The sequence below is a fragment of the Trichoderma atroviride genome, chromosome 1, assembly GCF_020647795.1.
Source record: "Trichoderma atroviride chromosome 1, complete sequence".
Lineage (NCBI taxonomy): Eukaryota > Fungi > Ascomycota > Sordariomycetes > Hypocreales > Hypocreaceae > Trichoderma > Trichoderma atroviride.
The window spans coordinates 4,350,222-4,375,982 of record NC_089400.1 but is presented as its reverse complement, the minus strand read 5'-3'; the positions used below and the strand labels follow the sequence as shown (position 1 = coordinate 4,375,982).

At 50.8% G+C, this 25,761-nt stretch overlaps 8 protein-coding genes across 8 annotated transcripts; 4 read left to right on the top strand and 4 right to left on the bottom strand.

Annotated features, from left to right (window-relative positions):
* Positions 1-28: 28 nt before the first annotated feature.
* On the bottom strand, positions 29-2,105 carry TrAtP1_001563 (uncharacterized protein; the record flags this gene model as incomplete). Its single annotated transcript, XM_066111046.1, has 1 exon — positions 29-2,105. One exon carries the CDS (start codon positions 2,103-2,105, stop codon positions 324-326), a length of 1,782 nt encoding a protein of 593 aa, XP_065967119.1. The 3' UTR covers positions 29-323.
* A 416-nt stretch (positions 2,106-2,521) lies between these two features.
* On the bottom strand, positions 2,522-4,220 carry TrAtP1_001562 (uncharacterized protein; the record flags this gene model as incomplete). Its single annotated transcript, XM_014085969.3, has 2 exons — positions 2,522-3,914; positions 3,988-4,220. The coding sequence occupies 2 exons, from the start codon at positions 4,218-4,220 to the stop codon at positions 2,522-2,524; spliced, it is 1,626 nt and encodes a 541-aa protein (XP_013941444.2).
* Positions 4,221-7,282: 3,062 nt separating this feature from the next.
* On the bottom strand, positions 7,283-7,756 carry TrAtP1_001561 (uncharacterized protein; the record flags this gene model as incomplete). The annotated part of the gene is made up of 1 exon (XM_014085970.2): positions 7,283-7,756. The coding sequence occupies one exon, from the start codon at positions 7,754-7,756 to the stop codon at positions 7,283-7,285; it is 474 nt and encodes a 157-aa protein (XP_013941445.1).
* Positions 7,757-8,504: 748 nt separating this feature from the next.
* Positions 8,505-9,435, top strand: TrAtP1_001560 (uncharacterized protein; the record flags this gene model as incomplete). The annotated part of the gene is made up of 2 exons (XM_014085971.2): positions 8,505-9,137; positions 9,211-9,435. 2 exons carry the CDS (start codon positions 8,505-8,507, stop codon positions 9,433-9,435), a joined length of 858 nt encoding a protein of 285 aa, XP_013941446.2.
* A 1,211-nt stretch (positions 9,436-10,646) lies between these two features.
* Positions 10,647-14,292, top strand: TrAtP1_001559 (uncharacterized protein). The gene is made up of 3 exons (XM_014085972.2): positions 10,647-11,275; positions 11,356-14,015; positions 14,085-14,292. Exons 1-3 carry the CDS (start codon positions 11,077-11,079, stop codon positions 14,154-14,156), a joined length of 2,931 nt encoding a protein of 976 aa, XP_013941447.1. The 5' UTR covers positions 10,647-11,076; the 3' UTR covers positions 14,157-14,292.
* Positions 14,293-15,316: 1,024 nt separating this feature from the next.
* Positions 15,317-17,175, top strand: TrAtP1_001558 (uncharacterized protein). Its single transcript, XM_014085973.2, has 3 exons — positions 15,317-16,088; positions 16,159-16,621; positions 16,693-17,175. Exons 1-3 carry the CDS (start codon positions 15,694-15,696, stop codon positions 17,044-17,046), a joined length of 1,212 nt encoding a protein of 403 aa, XP_013941448.1. The 5' UTR covers positions 15,317-15,693; the 3' UTR covers positions 17,047-17,175.
* Positions 17,176-19,810: 2,635 nt separating this feature from the next.
* On the top strand, positions 19,811-22,852 carry TrAtP1_001557 (uncharacterized protein; the record flags this gene model as incomplete). The annotated part of the gene is made up of 4 exons (XM_014085180.2): positions 19,811-20,688; positions 20,749-21,009; positions 21,068-21,580; positions 21,655-22,852. 4 exons carry the CDS (start codon positions 19,811-19,813, stop codon positions 22,850-22,852), a joined length of 2,850 nt encoding a protein of 949 aa, XP_013940655.2.
* Positions 22,853-23,233: 381 nt separating this feature from the next.
* TrAtP1_001556 (uncharacterized protein) lies at positions 23,234-25,705 on the bottom strand (the record flags this gene model as incomplete). Its single annotated transcript, XM_066111045.1, has 2 exons — positions 25,004-25,705; positions 23,234-24,927 (listed from the first exon to the last, which is right to left on the bottom strand). Exons 1-2 carry the CDS (start codon positions 25,560-25,562, stop codon positions 23,234-23,236), a joined length of 2,253 nt encoding a protein of 750 aa, XP_065967118.1. The 5' UTR covers positions 25,563-25,705.
* Positions 25,706-25,761: the final 56 nt, after the last annotated feature.

Here is a 25,761-nt window from a genome sequence, read left to right as displayed (position 1 = left end):
ATCTACAATTGGTAAATCGTCATAAAAGCACAAGGCAATACTCTTAATATTATTCAAAGCACCCGGGAACTTGGGAATCTTTTCCCATCATTTGATATCAATCAAATCCACCTCTATGGCCCATCATCCCTAATCATTTCCTCCTCAAGGGTATTCTAGTATCTTTATATTCAGTCTCGTAAACGCCATGAAGCAATTGCAATCAGCCCCCTCCTTCATCATACACACACTCTCCTAATAGTACAAAAACAAATAATAATACGTCTTGAAACGCCACGCACGCTATAGTCATGATTCCATGACAAGGTAAAATAAAACCATCCTCACAAATTAATCAAATCAATCTCTGAAAAGTCCGGCGGGTACCTTCCATACACCACACGCACTTTACTGTCCAGCGCCGTACCCTCGTTGCTGATCCATACATGCTCACTGTACTCCTTCGTGCGGCGGACCTCATCATCACTAATGCCCAGGTCGTCGCGAGGAATCCATACGACAGGTCGACGCGCTCGCAGTGCCGAATGGAGAAAGGCGTGTCGCACCAGGAGATCTCTCTCGTCGGGGGTAAGATCCTCGATTTCGTCGTGGATGCCCCCGAATAGCGCTTCTCCAATGGCACGCTGGCCCTCGATATCCTTGGTTCGCTGTTTTCGTCGGTACTCGGCCGCCTGAGAGTTGTTCTCCATCATGGCGAGCTTTCTCAGTTGGTTGCCGCCTCCTTTGGCCCAGGTTCCTACTTGCTTCCCGCCTCCTTTGGCCCAGGTTCCTACTTGCTTCCCGCCTCCCTTGGCCCAAGATCCCACTTTCTTCACGGGATTTGCGAGGCCCTTTACTTTCCCCTTTCCTGGATGCTGGATGTTGCTCAATTCAATGTCCTCACCACTGCTCTCCATTGAGCTGGAGGTCTTCTCTGCTGTACCACCTGGTCTCCCGTCGACCTCGTCGCCTTCATTGTCCGAGTCGTCACCAAGCCCAAAGCGGCGGTCCTGAGCACGCTGGAAGGCTTCATCACGCAGTACTGCTTCATCTTCAAACGTGATGGGCAGATATCGGAACAGAGGCGAGAACGAAATGTTCAATAGAACTTGGTAGAGAATGGTCAAAATCAGCACAACAATCATGACGATGCCGTGTGGCGTGCAAGTGTGAGTGCCCTCGTCGTCCACCACGATAAAGAACAATCCAGCCAGGCAAAGCTCCATGACATAAATGCCCGTAAACGTTTGGTTGATTGCCCGGGGATACAGCACACCGCCGGTGTCGACTTCGAACCGAGTAACGTAGAGCATAGAGTATCGCTGGGCGAACCAGAGGAGCCCAAACGTGATGACTGCAAAGATGGAAATGAGCGGCGCAACAACGCTGTAGATGATGGCGATGCAGGCAAAGTTGGTGTAGACGGGGAAAAACGTTCCCCAGTTGACATCGTTCAGCGACGTGTTTCGAGACCACTTGCTACGTGCGGTGCTGTCAAACAGCCGAGCCAAGATGAACCATACAAACAGGCCTCCAATCTGCAACAGCGTACCGGAACTGGTGGACATGGCTTGAAGAATCATGTAAGAGAAGAAATAATTGGCAGCCTTTGGCAGATTTGTGGCAAGCAGATCCAGCACGGCCTTGACTGAGTCTAGCTGCGTGATATTGTCGACCAGCTTGTCAATAGACGCAGCAAAGAAGGACGCAATGGAGACAATGAGGAAAACTTGGACGAAGAGAAAGGCAAAGTAAAAGATTTGCACGAATTCCGACTTTTGTGCTCCCGTCTTGGCGCCCTTGATCTCGGCGAGAACATTCAAGATGACGGGGACGAGGAACAGGAGCAGAGCAAGCACAGCAGCCGGAAGAACACCCGCAAGAGCCTTGGCTGCATTCTCAAGCGCCGAGTTTTCCCTCAGGAAAGCTAGCCAAGAAGTCTGTTGAATCAGTTGGTCCAGCTGGCCCAAGGCGGCCGTCCAAGCAACGGGAATAGCCCATAGGATAATCATGGCCACCACAATGAGAGTGACGGCACCGGTGCGAAGCCATTCTTGCCACCACGAGAGAGCCATGTTGCTCCAGATGACATCGCGAGGAGAAATCTCGTTGACTCTCGGCGCCATGTGCCTGGGGATATGGTGAATGATGCTCTGGCAAGCCATGTGAGCAGCCACTTGATGGTTGAACTGAATAAAAGCCGAGTTCATCAGGGGGGAACCGTTCGGGGTGTTGCTGATCTTCTTCGATTTCCATATTCAGTCGAGCCAATTCTTTTCGGCACCAGTAAATGGTATCGACCTTTTGGTTAAACAATGGGAGGCCAGGCAGCCACGATACACCCCAGGGCGGCAACCGGTGAGTGGGACGGTCCTTTTTCCGGATGTGTTTTGCCCACTCTGCCTGAGTTTCTTCCTCATCCTCTTTGTAATCTTCATTAAAGTAGACGCTAGGGTAGTTGCCTTCCTCTATGGCCCCTTCGCTGGTGAAAGGGAGGACGCCTTTTATATTCTGCCATACCGTGCGTTTCTCAGGCCCTTGCTTACCAATGTAGTCGTCTCCCCCCGTTTTGCTGAGGAACCGGCGAGGCGTATCCACCAGCAGGCGTCTTCCAGAATTCCCAGAATTTCGGTTCTTCCATGTTATACATGTCGTCAATGTTCTCGAGCTTTCGAACTGTGTTTCCTTCCACCGTGGTCACGCCGTCTTGGCGAATGGCTTTTGTTGAACTGGCTGAAGCCCCAGACCCTCCGCGCGAATGTGTGTGCGTTCGCTTAACTTCAAAAGACTGGTAACCTCGAGTGCCGTCGTCGTCTGGAAGAGTTTGCTTGCGTGCCAAAGTAATAAAGCCATTGTTTGTACCGAAATCATCCATATGGTCGCCGGCCTTGTTGAAGGCGCCTTTGATATTCTTGAGTACCGCAACGCTGCTACCATCGGATACATTAGACCTTCGGTCGTCATCGGAATCTGAAGAAGACTCCTCGGACTCCTCTCGGACGTTGTGCAATTTCTCCATTCTTTTCTTGTGCATATCTTCTATCCGCGACTCTCGGACGCCCTCGGCGACTGTGTGAGGTACGTGATGACGCTTTCCGTCATTGGTTCCTTCGCCGCTGTTGGCCATTCGTTTGGCCTCGGCATCTTCTTCGGCCTGGCGATTTATCCTTTCCTTCTTGGACATTTTCTTGTTCTGCTTCTTTTCCTCAGACTTTCTCCTCTTAAGCTGCTTTTTCTTGGCAGTTCGAATCAACTCAGTCTCAGCGTCCTCAAGTTGAGCGTGAATCTGATTTCGAAGATTGACTTTATCCAAGAGACTAGTCAAATCACGATTGATCCAGATGTTGCGAATGCCACCGGGGAAGACGTCAAATAAGCCGGAAAGCCCTTCCTCGCTAAGCCACTTGGGCGGGATTGAGTTGACGAGCACCGTTGTTGCGGAGGCTCTGAGCCGATGCTCTGCGCTGGTAAGATAGTCTTGGCGGACCTTGATGTACGCTCGCAGCTCGAAAAAGAAGACTGAACACACCCAGATGACGACAAGAATCGCCATCAGCAAGTGAGCAGCATAACGACTAGTCTGTGTTGCCTTGACATTTCCCCAAGCCAAGGTATCGAGTCCCGTGGGCACGAAGCTGGGGTCGGTGCTGTTGGTGCTTGAATCCGGATCGGTGCTGTTGGTGTGAAAGTCGATATCATGTCCACGACCACCCACATAGTTGACGGGGATCAGGATGGGCATTACAATGGCGCAGATGGGTATGAATATTATGAGTAGAGTCTTTAGGTAGCGCAGGAAAAAGTAAGCATCCAGTCCACATTTGTTGATGACTTCACGGTCGTTGTACATGATCAAGGTCTTGATCATGACGAGAAAGTTGTTTGGCGGCGATTCGGTTCGCTCGCGCTCGGGGACAAGATACGTCTTGGGCTTGCTGTAGGAGAAGCTGTCGTCAGCACCAGGATCGCGACTAGCAGATATCGAGACAGCAGCAGCGCAATACTTACAAGATTCGGGCCAGCTTGTTTCGCAAGAGCATGAAAAGCAACAGTTGAACAAAGAAGATGATGACGGAGACCAGGATGGCCGTCAGGAAGCTCACAATGCCAATGCCGGCGTTTTTCTGACCATTTCCCGCGCCTGGAGAATTGCTTTGAGAATCTCGCCGCGCCAGAGAGGCAGTGGCTGAGAGCACCATGTTGGACCATGAATGGCCGCCGCCCAAAGATATTGACTCCATGGCTAGAGGAGAGGGACGAAGCGCGCAGCCGTGGAATATGATCCGCGCGACGTGAGATGTCGAAAATATGAGATAGGCGTTTAACTATGTTTGATATGAAAAGAAAGAGATGATTGTAACATTGGTTTAGAGACTCGGTATAGATGTCGTCGTGGTAGAATCTTGTAGGTGCGAGCGCTGCATTTGGCAAACGCCCCTTGGGGGCTTCTAGGGAAGATGTGGCCAAGGATGGAGAGAAGAGCAACAAACGCAGCGTGTCAAAATGTCAAAGAACAGACGGAGCGCTAACAACAGAAGAAGAAGAAGAAGAAGAAAGAGAAAAAGGAGGAGGCGGAGGTGGAGGCGGGCTTGGCCAACAATGGCGGCGTTTGGCGAGTGTCTCTCGTGGAAGCGATTGCACGATGGCCCAAGCCAAGCAAAGGCGGTGGAAGGGAAACCGCACGCCCTTTTTTTTTCTTGGTGGAGAAATACCAAGTCGTGATCGTCCCTTTTGGATCGAGGCAATCTATTGAATCACCACCTTATCAACACCTAAACCACATGCAGGATTATTTGCCGCGATGCACTAACATTAACTGCCCCCCCGCGCCGCCATGGAATCAAGTTCAGTTCCTGTTCTGGAGCCTCTGCGCCAAACGTCATGCCCCGGCCAATCGTGATGGAGAGACACAGGCGTCGCCGTTCAAAACGAGAAACAAGGCGCCCTCAGCGTGTGGTGACATCAGAGGCGGCACCCAGGCCCTGCCACTAGCAGCGGGTGTGGCATGGATCAGCGCGGGTACAGGCGCCCAGCCCCAAGCCTCAGTGAGCACCTTACTCGTCCAGCGGCTCTTCATTGGCGCTGGCAGGCCTGTATCCTGCTTCTGCTGCGCCCCGCACCTCTTCAGTGGCTCCAGGGCTTTGGTCCTGGTTTGCAGTTGGCGGCTGCCCGCATGGAGGGCACGACAGGCGCTCGGCTCCCGTTGGCTGTTTGGCCTCTGGACAGCCTGTTTTGGCGGCAAAAGGCCTGCTTGTACGCGTAGCTGCCAGCCATTCGAGTGACACCGCATCCGAGACAGCACGCACCCGTTTAGCTAGCCGATGACGGATGCATTCACTCAGCAGAAACAAAAGGCCAACATTGCAAGATAAAGCAGCACATGGGGTGCCGAAAAGGGGGCCAGTAAGCAAACGGCGGTATGAGTTTCAACCAGGTGCAACGGCAGCAACAAGTGGATTCCGCGTGTCCAATGGAGCAGGTTAAACGTGCAGGTATTCCGGGGTAGCACCAGCTTTGGCAGCTGCTTGACTGACTCTTCGTTGACGTATTTGGCGTTGCTCGCGGCACTAGAGCCCCCTCAAGCACTGACACATTGGGATGAGGTCGATACATGCGTGCACCACAGCAATTAACCACGCATACAGATCAAGGCGGGAATTGCTTGTTGTGGCAAAGTCGACAAATCTGTACTCCCAGTCGATAGGTCATCTGGATCTTTCAAGAATCCTAGAGTCGATCTATCTGTGTCCCTGTGTACGGATATGATCCCTGCGACATCCTCCACGGCAGAAACGCCAGAGGCAGCCCACATCTCGTGTCAATATCACCGTCCTCTGCTGTGAGAATGCCTTACATATGCTGGATTGCAATTAGTTGTTACATTTACCTGGAAGACAAATTAAGCCTGCTACATTACACAATGAGCGACGGCTGTTGCAAGTTTTACTCGCAAGAGTCCTTTGCCCATCTGCAGATAGCAGCTTTGAGCCTCTGTTGCTATTGGCGTTGGCTCCAGGAATGGTCTCATATTCCAAGCAGGCTTTGTAACAGTATCTTAGCCCGTTAGGCTTAAGCATATCGCATTCATCTCGCATGCCTATGGTCACTCTTGATCATTTGGATGTGACTGCCAATAGCGGGGTTGCACATTCGTAATTCGGATGTCCGTATTATGAATCTTTATATTTTACTACGAGACTCAATGCTTAACTATACACCGCCTTCCTATATGAGAAACTACCAGAGTAAAGGAACGGAAAATATTTTGTTTTCGTACTTTCGTAAATGAAGAAAAAAAAGGAAAAAAAAAAAATTGCAGTAATGTTTATAGTCAGAACGAATTCGTAACTCTAGTCAATGGGGTGTGTCTAGGTTAAGTAGTATTCGCAACTTGGTTACTGTCAAAAAACCCGCCTGTCGCACTAGCTACCCTGATACTGAAGTTTATAAAGGAGAAATAGTCATCTAGAATCTACAAGAGTTAGACTTTTGTTCGCTTAGCCTGTCTGTGCTGGTAACATGTCGGATATCATGTGCATGCTTAGGGTAGCGGGAGCGAAACTTTCTTTCTACCTAAATGCTATACCAACCTTAGCCTCGCTGATCATGGTCGAACCAACCTGTCTCCTATTCACTACAGGTGGGACAGCAATATAGTAAATGTACCTAAAGCTTCACTAAAAACTTGTAAGAACATGTAGAATTGTTTCCAAAATGTATCAAGTTCTTGCATATCAGTCAGAGTTAATCTCTTGTCAAAATTCAAGCTGTCTGTTCGCTGCTAGCGCTGCATGATGGCCATCAACATCGAGTCCTCGAAGTAAATATAGACAAAACTTTCAGATTTGTTCAAGCTTAGGTACGCATCAAACTACATAAACATACTTCCTATGAATCGCCAACATAAGCACATCTCAACCGCTTGAAGTTGAATCTTTAGCTCGGGAAGAGTAAGAGTCAAGTTGCAGGTTCACCGGGATATAGGAAGCGCAGTCGTGTTCGCCCGGTAGCATCAAATGGGGAAAATGAAAAGGAAAACACGAAGCCAGACTTCGTACATGCGCCAAACGCCATATAAACCATCCCTGTCCGCTGTGATCAGCGATTTCTAGGCTCCGTATGCCTATTCCGTTCAACTCCGAGCCTGAAAGACCAGATCCCCACCCATTACTTGTCCCAAACGTCCCTGCCGTAAATATTAATACATGTATCTTTTATATGGATATCGGGGAAGAATAAAGAAAGACAAAGCGAAATGGATAAAACCGGTAGTCTTACATGATACATTTCCTTCTCAGAAAGATCAACACAATAAGCAATCCAGACAGCAGCAGCAAGCCGTGCCAATTGCCAGTCCCTCCAAGAAACCAGTACTTCCATTGTTGGGAGGCCGACTTGAGACATATCCTGGCCGCTGATTTCCTTGGTAATATTGACCTTGGGGGTATTGGCCTTGAGGGTATTGAACATAGGTATTTTGGCCTTGGGGATACTGGCCTTGGCCTGGATATTGACCTCCGCCGTAATATTGACCTTGGCCTGGAAAAGGGCTCTGCTGCTGGTTATAATAGCTCATTTGCGGACCGGGCTGGTAGTATGCCTGCTGGCCTTGAGGGCTCTGAATGCCCTGTTGATAGTAGTTTGGCTGGTTCTGGTCGTAGCCATAATAGCCCCCATCTCTTCCGTACGCTGGCTGGGGCGGTTGAGGTGGTGAGGACGTCTCTCCATAAGCCGGAGGTTGATCGCCTCTGTTAGTGTTCTTAGGAGCCGGAGCCATGGTCTACTGTCTAGACGCTATCACGTATCACCGAAAAACGACTGAAGCAGGTCAAAACGAATGAACTGGTAGGGTTTGTTCAAAACAACAGCCAAGAAAAGACAAAGAGAGAGAGCGGGCGGTGTTATAAAACGGTCCGGGCATCGCGGCCATCGCATGACCCAAGCCCTTGTGGATTTGGCCGCGTCGGCTTCGCGGCAAACTTTATACTCTTTCTCATTGCGGCTTGAGCATTACGCAACGCAAGTCATATCGGCGCCACACTCGGTTGCGACAGACCATGGGGCGTTCGGCGACGACGGAGAGCTCTTTGAGTCTTGGTTCTGGCCTCTAATCAGCGCCACATTTCGATTTCTCGGCGCCGGATATAAAGAGGCTTGCGACCTACCCGGAAGCTCTCGAAGCCAAGATAGCAATCACGTGACTACTGCTCGCAGCCACATGTGGCTTCGCCACCAGAAATTGCAAACCGCACCAAAAGTTGAGAAATTCGCTGGATTGTTTCGACGAAGAAACCCCACGCTCAAAATCAGCCCCTTGTAGAGTTGCTCCAGCCGACGCGGCACACGTCGACGACACAGCAAGGCTGACATCTCTGAATCATATACATAATTGATTCATAACACAGGCAGTCAACATGGCTTCCGCAACCGCAGCGCCGCCCAAGGCCAAGTGAGTGGCCACCATTGTTGCCAGCTTCAACCTCGCAGAGCCTCGCTAACCCCACCACCTTGCGAAAAAAATAGGCATGACTGGGCCGACGACGACGACATCGAGGAGACCTCCTCCGAACTCCCCCCTCCCCAGACCATCTCCAACAAAGACGGCACCAAGACCATCATCACCTACCGATACAACGACCAGGGCCAGAAAGTCAAGACGACTCGCCGCGTCCGCTACATCACCCAAACCGAGACAGTCAACCCCCCGTGTCGCACACCGGAAAACGTGGCCCAAGTTCGGCCTGAGCGCCAAGGACCCCGCGGGCCCTGCCCCCGATACCACCTCCGTCGGCGAGAACATCATCTTCCGACCCAGCGTCTCCTGGCGCAAGGATGCCAAGGAGGAGAGCACCGACCAGAACGCCCAGGCCATGAAGGCCCAGCTCAAGGACAAGCAGGTCAAGTGCCGTATCTGCAACGGCGGACATTTTACAGCCAGATGTCCCTACAAGGACACGATGGCGCCTGTTGGCGAGCCGAGCGCCGGCGATGCCCCTCCCGTGGACGATGTGGCAGCAGCTGCTGGTGCTGCCGGTGCTGGAAAGAAGGGCTCATACGTCCCACCTGCTCTGCGTGGCGACCGTGGTGGAGCTGGCGAGCGCATGGGCGGATCAAAATTCGGCGAGAGGGACGACTTTGCGACACTGCGTGTCACCAACGTACGTCCAACACTTCCTCAGTTGTATATACAAACATGTGCAATTTTGCTAACGCATCTTTTCTCTTTAACAGGTCTCCGAGATGGCGGAAGAGTCAGAACTGCGCGATATGTTCGAGCGCTTCGGTCGTGTCACCAGAGTCTTCCTTGCCAAGGACCGGGAAACCGGCATGGCCAAGGGGTTTGCTTTCATCAGCTTTGCGGACCACAGCGATGCTGTCACGGCATGCAACAAGATGGACGGTTTCGGTTTCAAGCATCTCATTCTCAGGGTGGAGTTTGCCAAGAAGGCTCAGTAAGGAAAAAATTGCAAAGGGCCTTGTTTTCTCTTGTTGCGGGATGGTTAGGGAGATATGGTAATGCATTTGCTGTGACTATTTTGCTGAATAGCTAAAATTGTGTCTTCTTTTTGGCATGGCCACTGAAAGTGTCGACGAATGCGGGTCTGTGACTGATTTGACATGAATTGTTATAGACCATTGTATATGCAGGCATCGAGGACACTTGAAGTAGGTAGCTAGGTGGTTCTTATTCAAGTTGCAAATTAATGTTGTTGATAAAGGAGACTGTAAAGACAGGTGATGAACTTTCTTGTTATGAGCCAGAATTTGAGCAATTAGAACCGGCTGTATTGGTCTTTCTGATTAGTCGTCCACTACGGGAAGAATGAAACGGAATACCAAGGTGTCCAAATTATGGACACCTCCTATAAGATAACACTTTCCAATTTAAATACAAGGCTCTTTTTAGCAGATAAGAAAATAGCAATTATATCAGTAAGCTTCTAGCTTACATACACATGCTAATCCAGCACCTATCACTCTCCGCCTTGTGGAAACCAGGATACCACCTCTTCCTAGCATCTCGCTTGTGTGAACAAAGCCCTCTGGAGTACGGAGTAGTGGGGCCTCCATCTGTTGGGAGAGTGGGGGTCCGCCAGCCAATCGATTCGACGCAGCGCAGGCCAGGATATTGACTTTCACATGTCTGTCGTCTCGTCGTCCCAAGTTTTTTCCTTAGCAGCATTCGTCATTGTGGGCTAGACTCTCTATCCTGGCTGCTACGGAGCACTCATACCGCAGAATCACATTGTTGGCCGCATTCCTCACGCGACCGGGCAATGCGGCCGGTAAACAGGTATGGGATTAATTTTAACTCAATTGTTTTGCTGCAAATGTTCCATAGTGAATGTACTGCCGTCTCGTAGACAGCTCGAGAAGCCAAATAGCTTTCGTGGCTTGTTGGACACTTTCGCATTGCCATGTGCCTCCTCTAGCCGATAGCAACGTTTGCGTTAGGGGGCTCTACTACCAACTGCTCTAGTGGGCTCCCCGCTATTTACATCAACTGCCTGCGGTCTTTAGTGCTAAGGCTGTCTCCCCACAGCTGGCCTGGCATGTGTTCGGTAGCTACGGCGCCCCTTCACGGAGCAGGTCACGGGTCACAAGACATTCTGCAGTTCATAGTCTTCTCTCAATTTCCGCCAGCTTCCTTCCATCAACTCTCAGCAATAAGGAAAACGGCATTCAACAAGGCCGTTTTACCGGCTCTGATTCGACAGGCGTCAACCGCGTGTCGTATCAATTCGATCGCTAACGGTCCAAGAGACCTCTGCAGACGTGCGATATTAAGAGGGCTTCCGAGTGAACACCTCTCGCGCTCGATATTAGCCCGAAGATCAGCTCGCTTCTAGACTGCGCATTGGTGGCTCCGCCCTGCAATCAAAAGAGCCAGAAAGGACCCTGCAGCCGCTTCTCAACAAACTGTCCTGCCGCCCGTGATTGGACGTCTCGGCTGGGTGCAGAAAGGCTCAGTTAAATACCTAGCCCGCAAGCTCGCAGTTCTTTGCGCTCTTCTGTCCTTTTGTATTTCTTTCGCTTCTTTAGTCTTTCAACCTTTGTCAACGGGGCCCACTCGGACGATCTTCAACATCGTTCACAATGAGCACGGCCGCTGACATCTCAGCCGGAGGTGCTGAGCTGCGGCACCGGCAAGTCCAAGATGCTTTGCTGAACGAGAGCGAAGGCGTCAGCCCTGGCTCTACGACGCCAATGGAGCCGCTGGCGGCTGATCAGGCTGTTCCAGAAGGTGGCACTAACAAGTCAAAGAAGACGTTTGGCCGTACGCCAGATGGCACAGGTGAGTGATGTAGCAGCGTCAATCCGTTGTAACTGCCGCAGCCGGACGTTGAGCTGATCAGTGCCTTTGAATTGGGACAGTATTCGTCGTGCCAACCACGCATGACATGGTTTCACAGCTCCTGGACCCGCGACAGCCCAAGAACCTTTCGGATGTTGTCGTATTGGCTATCCTTGGATTGCATATTCTGGCGGCCTACTTTCTTCCGACTGGCTACAAGCGCCCCGTATTTGCAGCTCTTTTCCTGTTTTGGAGAGCCTGCTACAACGTTGGAATCGGCATCCTGCTACACATACAATCCCGTCACCGGCGCCTCATCACCTGGGCTCAGCGATGGAAGCTGTTTGAGCATCCCAGCACCGGCAACAATCCTCGCCCATGGCTGTACAAATTGCTCAAGCGAGAGCTTGAAGCCAAGATCCCCGAAGACTATGAGTTTGAGAAAGCTCCCGTCGAGTACAACACCTGGCTCGTCTTCCGAAGAGTTGTCGACCTCATCTTGATGTGTGATTTCGTGTCTTATTGTCTGTTTGCCATTGTTTGTGGCCACTCTCCAAAGGGCGAGAACATGCTGATTGGAGTTGCACGATGGCTTCTCGGTATTACGCTTGTCGGCTTCAACCTCTGGGTTAAGCTCGATGCCCATCGTGTTGTCAAAGACTTTGCCTGGTACTGGGGAGATTTCTTCTACCTCATCGATCAAGATCTCACATTCGACGGCGTCTTTGAGATGGCTCCCCACCCCATGTACTCAATTGGCTACGCTGGCTACTATGGTATATCGATGATGGCCGCCAGCTATGAGGTGCTCTTCATCTCTATCCTCGCCCATCTCGCCCAGTTTGCGTTCCTCGTAACCGTGGAAAATCCCCACATTGACAAGATCTACAACCCTCCTGCTCCAAGAGCAAAGAATGTGAATAGGAGCCCGGCCGATACTACCGTGACGTTTGATCTCCCGGCGGATAATGATTACACGCGATCTGCTTCCATCTCTCAGAAGGACATGCCGGCAGATTTGCACAATCTGGTTGGCTTAAACAATATGGATCTATTCCGGGTGCCCGACTGCGTTGTGGTCATTCTTCCGATATACGTGGCGATCCTCACTTTCACGACCCCCAGCACTGCTCTATGGAAGACCTTCTTCGTCGCTCACGCACTGGGATGGCGGATATGGTATCATGCCGGTCTCGGCTTCGTGTTGGATCGCCAGTCTAAATCCAAGATGTGGACCCGTCACTTTCTAAAGTATGGCGAGAGTGCCGGCGAAGCCTGGCGCCAGTGGAAAGCCATGTATCACATTAGCATGATCATGTGCAACACCGCCTTTGTTGCCGCGTGCTGGAAGATGTACAACCCGCCCGAGGATTGGGGCTACGGTTTAGCCCTTTTCAAGCATGTTCTTGGAGCCGGGTTGATTGCTTTGCAGCTGTGGACAGCTTTCAGCGTCTATGACTCACTGGGCGAATTTGGTTGGTTCTGCGGCGACTTCTTCTTTGACCACGAGGCCAAGCTCACATATACATCCATCTATCGTTTCCTGAATAACCCGGAAAGAGTGTTTGGTACCGCTGGCATCTGGGGTGCTGCTCTCATCACATGGAGTCGAGCCATCTTCATCATTGCCCTGGTCACGCAAATCCTAAATGTTGCAGTCATTGCGCTCGTCGAGCGACCTCATATGCAGAAGATTTACGGAAGAAGCATGCGAGAAGAGGCAGGCCTTACGAAATTCATCAAGCGATCATTACCACCTCCAGTCAAAATATGGCAGGAAAGTGTCGACAAGGTCCTTGATGATACTTCGCATTTCGTCGAAGACTTTTTGGATAGTGCCCGCCCCAAGTTTGCTTCTGGTGTCAAGACCATCGTCCGAGATACGTCCGCTCTCTTCAACGTAGCACCGGCTCGCCTCACAATCACCCGAATCGCGTCCGACATGGCAGGCCTGGATCCCAAACATTATTCCCTTGCCATTGAGGGAACGGAGCCTCTTCAGTCGACTATTGACGAGCGTGCCACCGGCAAAGAGAGCTTTTCAGGACGGTTCCCCAAGCCAGTCAAGACCAAGACTTATGAATATGGTGCCCCTCTGCGAGTCAAGTGGCGAGCTCCCGCAAACCACAGCAAGGAAGACTGGATTGGCCTCTACATGGTGACGGACAATCGCTCACGAGAGACGACTGAGGTTTCATCTTTGGGCAGGTGGACTCCCACCTGCACTGGCGCCTACGACGCTTCCATGGCAAACACTAGCATCCTTGTCAAAGAACACATTGCGGCCAAAAATGATCCATCTGAATCTGATATGATGGAAGGCGAAGTTGTGTTCCAGGGCGATAAGCTATGGTGGACGCAAGGTGTTTTTGAGTTTAGATACCACCATGATGGGCGTCACACAGTCATGAGCATCTCAGAGCCCTTTGAGATCCGAATTAGCAAGTTTGCCGAAGAGGATGTTGAAGTTGACGTTGGCACCAAGGCCATGTACGCTAAAGCTATCGAGTCGTCTCTCCTTCCCGTTATTCAAAACTGCCTGGACCGCGATGATGACATTGCACCAAGCACTGTGGATGAGAGCTTTGGCAGCCACGTAGAGCGAGACGGTAAATATGCCAAGAGAATTGTCTACGCTATCCGAGAAATGTTTGGCGTGGAATTTGCGCCGGCCGTCGTTTTGGCGGATCGAAGCGTGAGGAAGCTAGCATGGAGGATTTGCAATGCCAAGGAAGTACTGGTAAGTCGCTTTACGCATTCTATTCCGTTTCTTCCATGGCCACATGAGACTGACAGATATTTTGTATAGGCACCTTACAGCATGTCACACTCAAAGGGCGCAACAACACCGGCCAATCAAGAAGTCCCCGAGAAAATCTAATGATAGTTTTGGATGTACGAGTACTTTGTTTGAAAAGATATAGAAAACGAGTGATGAAAAGGATATGATACCAAAGGGAGGCGTTAGGATATGAGAAAAGATGGTAGACATAGCATAAATACAAAATTCAATTTTTAAAACGCTTGAGTGCGTGGGCAAACACGTAGCTGGGGCATGCCGTTGATGCACGCTGCCAAGCTCTCGACCGTCTTGGCAGTCATGGCTGGTGAAGATTGGTGGGAAATACTACTCAGCAACCATTGATTGATAGCATGTCTCTTCCAGCGATAACTGGTGCTCCCCCACAGAGTTGTGCCTTGCATAAGAGGACGGTTATTCGGATGCCTCTCGCCGAGATGCTGAGTCCAGGAGATGGCTTGGTGGGGGTCAGTGGACGGATGAGCTGTCTTTGGAGGCGATCTGCAGCTGGAATCTAGTGAGTGCGGAGGGCGATTGATGTCAAGTATATAGCTACGATGTTTTATATTTCACAAGTGAACTGCTTGTGTTGTTAAATACAGGTGAACGGTTCATATGATGCTGGTTCATCTTGACAGAACTCACTTATATCAGAGCCAAAACGCGGTCTCAGATGGAGCATCGCGGACTTCCTACACGAGATCCCCGGAGCAGGCGGCGTATCCGATGAGCGCTAGAGATGCGGTGCATGGAGCTGAGGTTACAGGGCCGAATAGCTGATGGCGGGACAGGCGGTGACGGAGTGGGAACCTTGGAGATGGGATTACAAGTACATTGTTCTGTTACAAGAGAGTTACCAAAATGGATCGTTCAAGTTGTGCTTTTGAAGAGCCAAACTCGTAAATAAGATGCATAATTAACAATGTCTAGTAGATGACTGTGATGTTTTGTCTATCCACTTGAGACAATGGGTGGAACTGCCTGGATGTTTTACAATAATATCGACACTAGAGCAAACCGCCGATTGAATAGCCGTATTAGTACACCTCAATTGTGTCACGTAACATGCTACACGCCATACTAATGCTAGTTAAGACAAAACAAAGACAAACAAATGATGGCGGACTTGAATGAAAGAAAAAGTTCACAACCCCCAAATAGCTTCCCCCCACGTTGTCAGCGGCCTCATCCAAAGCAGAGGCTGCTTTCTTCCTCCTTCCCAGTTAGGCAGGCGATGTCACTGTAACGATTGATGCTTATTCGTCATCGGCCCCTTGATGGGAATACGTCAAAGGCCGTGGAGCTCACGCTTCTTATCCCATGTTGCTTTGTTTTCCCGGCGAGTAAGTCTTTTTTCTTTTGGGCGCTGTACAGTTCCGTTGTCGTATTTTGACGTGGTGGAACACCTATCTAGGATCTACATTGTAAGCTGATCGCCTGGGAGATTTGCGGGGGGGGAAGCACAATGCCGATCCTATATATAAGGCTGTAACCGTGTCTCAGCCTATTCTTTTTATCCTCCTCTCCCTTTTTCTCAGTATAAATAAGACTTTGGCTGTCTATTCTCCCTAGTTAATTCTTTTTTGTTTCCTTCATCCAATTGAGTCCTTAGAATACAATGCCTGTTCGTCGTAATCTCCAAAAGAGCCTGGTCTCGACCTTGCTCTGCGCCGGCAACCTCGCCTCCGCCGGCCTGGTCTACGTCTCTTCCTACTCTCAGACGGTCACCACCCTCAACTACACGCATGGCCAGAACACGGGCATCCAGAAGCTGAGCCCCGTCTCGGTGTCCCAGAGCTGCTCCGACAACCCGTCGTGGCTGACTCTGGACCACGCCGACGCCATCCTGTACTGCATCGACGAGGGCTTGAACACGCCCGGCGGTGCGCTGACGACGTTCAAGACTGCTTCTGACGGCAGCCTGCAGCAGCTTGGCCAGGTTAGCACGCCCAATGGCCCTGTCAGTGGCGTTGTGTTTGGCAACAACCGCCATGGCCTGGCCGTCGCTCACTAGTAAGTGCATGTACGCTCCGTGTAATTGAGAAAAGAGGATTCGCTAACAGGAGCGTTTTCTTCGAAACAGCGGTGGCTCTGCCTTCACCACATGGGACGTTTCCGATCCCACCAACTTGAAGCTGGTCCAGACCATCAACTTCAAGCTGACCGGCCCTCCCACCGATCCCGACCGCCAGGACGCGCCTCACCCTCACGAGGCGATCCTCGACCCCACGGGCAAGTTCCTGCTCGTCCCCGATCTGGGCATGGATCTCATCCACCTCTACTCCTTTGACCCGAACAGCCTGAAGCTGACGAGCATCACGCCCGTCAGCGTCAAGCCTGGCTCTGGTCCTCGCCACCTTGCCTTTGTCGTCAAGGGCAGCAAGACTTTTGCCTACCTCGTGACTGAGCTGGGCAACACCATCATTGGCTACGAAGTCACTTACCCCAAGGGAAAGATCCAATTGACGGAGTTTTTCAGCATTCCTTCACACGGCCCTGGGCCGGCTGAGCCCAGCAGCTACGCCGTGTCCGAGGTTGTTCTCTCTGTAAGTCCACAACCTTGAATCCGAACTTTAACTCGCCTCTGGCAGAGAATTATCCCGACTAACATATTCAGCCCGACACAAACTACCTCATCGTCTCCTCCCGCGCCGAAAACAGCTCCACCATCCCCGACTTCGACAACCCTTCCCAGACCATCCCCTCCGACCCGCTCATCAACTTCAAGATCTGCCCTGACACTGGCGAACTCGAGCTGCTCCAGGTCGTCCCCGCCGGCGGCCAGTTCCCGCGCCAGTTCTCCATCAACCAGGAGGGCAACCTACTCGCCGTGGGCCTGCAGGACGACGGCCGGGTCGTCTTTGTCGACCGCGACCCGGCGACTGGTCTGCTGGGCGGCTTTGTGGCGTATGCTGATATCGCGGGCCAGATTACATCTGCGGTGTTTGACCAGGCCGACATTAAGCCATAGAGCGCTTGTTGATTTGCTTGAGTGTATATGATGTGATGTGATATGAAGTGATGGATTGTATATAGTTGGCATGAGATGGACATCACAATTCAATTTGTATATAGTGGTTGACGACGAAATCTACAATTTTATGTCATATGCTATCTACGTCACGGTAATTAGTCCTTACACTCATTGCATCGCCCTTCCAATGGGATATTTCGGCATCCATCCGGATACCCGGATTTGTAAAGATCAATCTCATCAATCCCTCTAAAAGCGCCTTGAGTCTCGCTAAAAGGCAACCATGATACCAATGAATATGCGGAACTGCCCTGTTTGGGGATGCACAGGCGCATCTACATCTGTCGTGCAACTACGCACAATCTTGAATCAACAGGCACAAACAGAGGCACACATGGTTGGTGTAGAGCGTCATATATAAGGTGAGGTCTTACCGGCGGCTAAAGAGGGTTTGTAGCCCAGCCTAGCCCACCAATTAGATATTCAATTGCTGTCAATGTAACTGTCGACACAGCGCTCGTAATCCATAGTATGGTGGTTGATCTGGATAAATGGTCAGAAGCACCACATGTATGCCGTAAGAGGCTTAGAATTCGGCTTGTACGCTGGGCTGAGAAGAGTGTCTGGTGGCGCCTGGGAGGCTTATACCGTATCTGGTAATGCTATAGCTCCAATGCCACCCACCTTTTATACACGGCAACTTGGGTGAATTCTCATTGCACGTAGCCTTTGTTATACCCAAAACAAGACAAATTCTTCATGAATATTTCCAATATCCAAAAGCACAGCCCCTACCTGAATCCCCATACCGTGGCTTCGGAACCGAGCCCAGCACCAGGCCGCAGAAAGCGAAAAGTAGGTACAGACCTTTGTTGCAGGCGCCTGGTGGAGGCAGCGGGCCGGCGAGGCGACGCCGCAAGGGTCCGAGCCGCACTCTATTAGCTCGAGGCTTGACGCCGGGTGATTCGACGGCTCAGGTCTCCACGTGAGGGCCTCGAGTGGTGTGTCCCATGAGGAGGCGATGCATTGGAGGGAGGAGTCAGAAGCTGCCTGAGGGACCAAGTTTTGTAGTGTGGACAAGGGGACGAGAGAGTCAGGTCATGCTGCCAGCACCGGATGCATGGGGCTAAGAGAGACGGTCACGAGTCATCTGGCGGGCGGATGATTCGAAAGACGAGAAGAGAGCGATGCAGACGAGAGGTGATATGCCTGGAAGCGGTACCTACCCCATAGCTGCTATAGAATGCGCCTTGAACAACAGCAGCACTGCCAGTGGTGATTGAGCCCTCCAGCATGTGTTCATGCATCCTATTTGTTCATGCAAGGTGATGTGTGCGTTTTATCGCATTGCCTGCATGCGACTGAGGTGGTGTTGATGCCGCTGTGCGAGTCTAGAAGGTAGTGAATGGATGGATGAGGCAATCAAGCGGTAGCAGTGAATATGCCCCAATATACCGGGATAATGTGTGATAGGCATGGCACTTGCACCTTGGTAGCGCCCAGTCGCACCTGCCTCCCGCTCTGCACTCTGTCCTGGGCAAGCACGGAATGGAAGGCAGGCAGCACCTTCCCCTCCAACCCCACACGTGATGTCTGGCTCAGCTTTTGCGATAATCACGGATGCCAACCACCGCCATTTGATCTCTTCAAGAGCATATCGGCCTGATCCTTTTCTTCAATCTACATTGCACTTTTGCATGTTCTCAAGCTGAATCAGTTCAGCGCGCTGGTTGACGCCATACTCCAGTCTTCTCTCAATCCATCTAAATCGCCTCCATCCCGCTGTATTTTCTCTCGTCTCTCTCCCCTCTTTTTTTCCCTCTTGCGCAGCAAGCGCCGGCCTTAGCTCTGTCTGCTGCATCCTCTGTTTGGTGGGTGTTTCGCAGACGCAGGCCCCGTGTCTCCGGTTCCAAGGCCGACGAGAATTGACGCTTCAACTGCCACGTCGGTAAAGCCTCTGGAGCACCGGCTTATCTTTTGAGGCTTGGCTCCTCTTTGCTAGGCGCATCCTCCAGGGCAGAAGTCACAGGAATCCCTTGCACTGTACCAGCTGTGAGGGCGAAGACGAGCCAGTGAAACACGCTCAAAAGTCCTACAACGCCCAGCCTTCTCACAACTTCACAAGGCAGCGTCTCCCTTGCTGCGCCTTTTCTTTTTCTCCTCCTCTCATGCTTTTTGCTCTCTTGCTGGTCTGTCCAGTATTTACATCCTCATCTCACCGTCTATCGCCTCGCTTCGCCGTGCGCTCTTCGGTATCTTGTCCAACAGCGTTCTGACAAAGCTGGTCATGCACGCTGTGACCCCTCAACTCCAATCACAGTCTTGTGGGATGCTATAGTTGGTGCAGCGTGGACGTTCCTGACTGGCCCACGAGGCTTGCGATCGCTCCTGCATAAACCGACGACACCATCTTTTCTTTCTGCAATCCCCCTCTCGTCTTCCACCCCTTGATTTCTGAGCTCCGAAAGAGGCCGGGAACAGAGGATCCATTCAGATCGAGCGCCCTTTTTGTTACTCCATCGGCGCGAGTATACGTGCGTGCCTTGGCCCACGCTCGGTTTTGTTTTGTTTTATTTTTATTTATTTTTACCTTTCCCCGCTGCTGTGATCGCGCGGCAATCGAATCGAACCCCAACTCTGCCGCTCCTTGTGATTAGGACGGAGAGGCAGTGAGACAACAGAGGAAGCCTCACGGAACGAACAGACGTCAAAGCACAGGTCGCCGTGGCTATTCTCTCCAATTCTTAACCCTCGACACAGTATGAGGCTGAATTCAGGCCAAGATACTGGTGCTGCCACCGCCAAGTCTGGACGGCGCAAGCTCAGACCAGGCGAGCCCAGTGAATGGAGCCAGAGGCCCGACGATGCAGCTCCTCCACCTCACACTCGTGGCTCGGTCCAAATCCAGAGACGACTGGATCCAACGCAGGCACTGTCAAAACCACAATTGACGACACGCAGGCGAGAGCACACCAGCTCAAAAGCCGTAGATGCTTCTGCGCCCGGTCCGCCGCCCGCGACTTCTGCTGCTGCCGTTGCTGCCGCCGTTGCTGCAGGTGGCCGCTCAAACGCCGCTCCATGGCAGCCGGGCCTAGCCAGAGTCGCTTCAGAAACTTACCGTCGACCAAGCACGCTGCACATGGATTCGTACGATGGAGAGGATGAGTCTGCCAACGAGCAACAGCCTCCGCGCCGTACGAGGAGAAACTCTTCTCCCAACTATCCTCGACGCCGACTCATGCCGGGAGCGTACTCTGAGGCCTCGACACACAGGTCACCCAGCGTCTCATCCTATGGCGGCAATGAAGATGATGGCCTGGAGGTGGAGGAAGTACTACCTGACGCAGCGTCTCGTCATAGCAGACGGCGTGTGCCAAGCCATGACGACTATGTTGATTCCTCGCTTGACAAAGACCGCTTCCGAAAAAGATTTACGCCGCAGCGGTATTATTCCGACAACGAGCAAGACTCTGATTCCCCGCTATCGGACAGTGAAGCGGCCTCTTCACATACGCGAGAGTCCTCCAGAGTGCGTGAGAGGAGCGAGTCGCGCCACAAGGCCCAGCGTTATCAATTGACACATGCAATTGAAGGCTCGCGGCCAGAAGGCTCGCGCCCACCTCCAATGTCAAGGAAAAGGTACGTTTCTTCAGCAATCTCTACCTATGCACCTATCACGGGCCATGTTGACGCTCTTAGCTCCAATAACAAATTGGCCAGGCGTGCTACATCGACAGGGCGAGATGGCGTAGGTTACCGGTCGGCAGGGTCGGCATACGAGGATCGAGAACCTCTTCCTCGAAGGTCATTCACCATGCGATCGGCGCGCAGTCTTAATGGCTCGACGTCAGGGCCAGCCCGCATCTTGGGAGATGTTTTCGGCAACACCCTCTCTAGGCCTGCATCGCCAGACAAATTCTTCCAACTCGAAAAACAAACCAGGTTGGACAAACGAAAAGGGTAAGGTTCTCATTGAATGTTTGACGATTCTGTACAATGGAAGCTGACTCGATTCAAGTATCGCATGCGTCATCTGTATGGAAGATACCTCACCATCAAAAGGGGCAGATCTCAAATGCGGTCATCGAATGTGCAATGCGTGCATGAAACGTAATTTTGAAATGTCGATTCGTGATCCACAGCACATGCCTCCGCGCTGCTGCACAAAGGCTCACATTCCTCTCAAGCATGTTGATAAGTTGTTCGATGATGCTTTCAAGAGGGCATGGAACCGCAAGTTCGCCGAGTATTCGACAGGCAACCGAGTCTACTGTCCCTCAAAACGATGCGGCGAATGGATCAAACCCACCAGCTTTTACCGAGGCGAAGATGGTAGAAGGGTCGCTCGATGTGGTCGCTGCAATACCAAAGTTTGTCCAAAATGCAGTTCGAAGTGGCATAGTTCCCTTGAGTGCCCTCGTGACGAAGAGACGAACAAATTCCTTGATCAAGCCAAAGAAGAAGGCTGGAAGAGATGCTACAAGTGCAAATCCATGGTGGAACTCAAAGAAGGGTGCAACCATATGACCTGGTAAGTTGAATACGCAGTATCGCTCATTATCTGACAAGGGATATTTCGGTTACTAACAACTTTTGATAATCAAGTCGATGCGGAGCCGAATTCTGTATGCTATGCGGCACCAAATGGAAGGGATGTAGCTGCCCATGGTTCAATTACGAAAATGGAAGCAATCCATGGCGAAATAACGCACTGGATGATTTGAATATCCCTACAGAAGATTTACGAAAGATTCTTCGAAACAATAGGCCAAGTTCTATGGAAGACTTGCGAACGTATTCGAGACCCACTACTTCGATGCCTGTACGGCAAAGGCCTCAAAACTATGAAGACGAGATGCTTCTTCGCCGATTCCAAGAGCAGCGCAATGGAAATTCATCAAAGAAGATGCAGCATGAAGACGAATATGACCATGAGTATGATGATGAGCGCGAGGATGAGCGCGAATATGAACGCGAAAAAGACCGCGGTCATGGCCGCGATCGCCATCGAGACCGAAAACGTGACCGAACCCGAAAACATGGTCGAGATCGCGAACGAGATCGCGAGCGTGAACGAGAGCGTGAGCGCGAGAATCCTTTCGCTCCAATCTCTGCTCCTATGACACCAGATGTAGAGGAGGATGAAATGGACTATGGGTTCCCTAGCGCCAAGTACCATCCGGCTGAGGATTACAGACGAACAAGCATGCCAGCCCTATCTACGACTGCTCCAATGGCCCAGCCGCCGCAGCCTTACGCTGGCTATGTTTCCGAAGTCAATCGGGCGAGGGGTCCGCAGCGCAGTGACTCTATGGAGCAGCGCCTGGCTGATCGGTTGTCGGAGAACCGCTCAGGACGCCGATCGACAGGGCCTTCTCCTCCAGCGCCTGTCATGCGACCTCATGTTATACATCAAAGGGACGCTGCTACAGATATAGGTATAGGCATGGCGATGGGTGCGATGGGTAGGGGTGCTATGCCGCCACCATCGGCTTATGCCCCAATGCCAGCGATGCCTCCTCCAGGAATGATGAGGCCGAATCCCTTTGGAGGGGATGCGTACTACGACAATGCGTATACAACAGCACCAAAGTCTGTACACGATCCGTACTACTATGGAGGCATGGACGCTGCCGAGCCTGAGCTCCCCGATCCCCGCCGCAGGTCACGGCGTAGTGGTGAAGAGCGTGAGAGACCCAAGTCATCAACTCTGGCAGGATTGACTGGATATGGACGGGGCGCTCACCGTGTGTCCGAGTGGAGGAACTTTGTTGTGCCGGGCTTTCCTAATGAGGCAGAGTGATTCATGCTGCCGTGTCAAGGCTTTGGATATGTAAAAATGAAATTGATCTCTCACTGTAGGCTGATATAGCTCTTATGTAAAGCTGAGATTTATGAGATACGACTTTTTTTTTTTTGAGAAGTAAAAATTTTACTAAGCTAACAGATTTAATATTTTGCTCTCATTTAATGTCTTCTGTACAACGTAACTCACTACTAATTGGAGAAAATGTTCAAAGGGTACCTAGTAGTGAACTGGCTCGGTGTAACACTTCTATACCTAAGCCTTGTGAGTTTTTGTCTATCTGCCTAGCTCGGTTTCGGTTAGCATAAAAGTATACCCAGGCTATAACTCTCTACAAATTTGAACCATTATTCAATATGTATTTCTTGATTGTTTAATCTAATACAGGTTGATATCAGTCATCCACTCCTCTAAGTTGAGATCTGGTCTTTCAGGACCCCAAGCATAAGCGGTAACTTCAAAATACCCTATCCGTCGATATGCATTAGTGCCAATATCTTTTAGGTTTTCTACAATTAATCCCCAGTATAAATCCTTGTAGATATCAGAAACTAAGGGTCCTTCTATGACGTTTGTCATGCAAACTAAGAGTCTCCATTGTGGTAAGAGTTTTTTCTCTCTGTCTGTGGCGATATTTTCCAGCTTGGTGCGTTCCTTCGTAGAGTCCATGTAAATGGTGATAGGATTTCCTCTCCACAAAGGACTATTGCGGTCTAAAAAGAAATTGGTGCCACCAAAAAGAAATTCAGGATAATAAGTAACAGTAAAGGGCAAAATAGGGCCTCGCAATGGAAATAGACGCGAAGAAGGGTCGGCATAATTTCCCACCTTGTCGGACAGGACAAAGCAACTACTGTCGATACATCTAACGGAAGATGTACACTTCTCAAACTTTGGAAACTCAACATTCGGTTTGGAAGACCACGACCAGCTAGGGAAAAGTTGCACCTTTTCTATCATCAACTGGAAAATATTATCTGAGTCTACTTCGCCCTTTGGGTCGACCCTTTTCCAGAGCAGCATTTGGGCAACGTGAGAACTAAGAACGCCAGCAAAGTATCCGATGTTGTATTTCGCGCAAATAAGCCGAGCAATTCCATCAATGGCAACAAGGCGGTCCGTGGGGTCCGTAAGATTCATTTTAGAATAGAAAGTGACCAGCTTCATCCACAACCCGCCAATTTGAGCTTTGGAAGATTCTTTCAAGATACTACTTAATTCATTATCCCGAGTCTGATGCCAGGCTGCCACGGGCTTCGGGAAAGGGTCATTGGGTTGGCATACGCCTCTGCCACATTCCATAAACATTCCGACTTTGGTGCAATGTAAAATCCGACGAGAAAGAATCCATTCTTGAAGTGCCCAAGCTCGGCGCATCAACGGAGAGCCTTCCCATTGTTCAGGCCAGCTTTCTACGCGTCTTGGCATGTGGATACTCATAGTAGCAGTAGTATTATCAAATGAGTAACGCACGTAGTCGAAGTGTTCTACTCCAATGCGTTGTGTAAATGTTCTTTGTCGATCCTCTTGCCGAAGCCCTGCTTTTTCTACTCGCAAGAAGCCCTCCGAGCTGTCTGCGGCGCTCAAATTTGATATGCAGCACAGTGCGTTGGAATAATAACTCGCCATTTTGGCGGCTTCGATGTTCCAGTCGTCAAGAAAACCATCGTTATTCTCTTTATCTTCCTGAATAATGCATATGGCGTCAACCCAGAGATATCGCACTCCCATAAGCTTTGTGACAGCAATGGCATCGCGGATTGATTCAGGGAGTGCTGCTATTAGGATTGATTCTCTCCTTTGCTCTATATTGGCTCGTGTTGTCTTTGATCGATCGTTGGATGCCCCCCAGCAGTAACTGAATATCAAATATCGTGGCTTTGATAGTCCACCCGAATCAACAAGCTTGACAGTATTTTCGTGTGTTGTACCAACGTCTATCAACCGAGTCGGGGTGCAACTTTCAAAACCCAGCTGTTGCACCTCTCGGCATCCATCGTGGGTTTTGACGCAGTCATCCACCCACGGATTAACAATGTTTTGCATAATATTCTCCAAATCCAAATTGTCATCTAGAAACCTTCGATGTTAGTTCCAAGCCTTCAAAATTATTGAACAGACCCCTTCCCCCCCTCCAATTCGACTTACAACGACTGGAATATATTGCCCGGCGAACAATTTTATCAGAATACACTTCAATACCCGCCACGAATTTCTTATTTGTCGTAGATGTTTCACCGACCGTGTGGTTTGGGCTCGACATGGACTCCTGACCCCCCGAGAATTGGATCTCTCCAGAGTCTCTCCTAGCTTGGTTGCCCAGGGCGAACTGGGAGCGCCCCATGCTTATGTATTCCGGTATCCTCTCACGTTTCCCGCGCGTGAAGCTCTGCGACGAGTCTTCAATAATTATCTGAACACGATCAAATCCGCCTTGGTACGCAAATTTTAGTTCAAAATCATCGTCCCCCTTCGCTTTAGTTTCGGCTATGATATATAGCCAAAATATCTGGCATGTACGGCATCCAGCCTTTGCTGAGTTTCGAAGCTCGCCTAAGGTTTTGTGATGATCGATTAGAGCATATTCTCCAGGGCTGGGATGCACTCGGACGGTGTCCCATGGCAATTGGCGACATTTTTCACACAGGTCTTCAACGGAGATTGTAGGTGGAGATTCCCTCCGGGGAGGCCTGATGAGCCGCGACATTCTTCACATAGATCTGAAGATGGAAGTCGTTGAGAAAGGTCGAACGGTAGACCCGCGGCAAATAAGACACGGATTCTTCAAAGGGCGGGGTTTATGGCATAGCAAATAATTAAACGATTTGATCGAAATATTTATTCATCCGGGGTCTCAAGTCATATTTGATCTTACCCCTCAGGCGTATCATTGGCTGTGAACATGT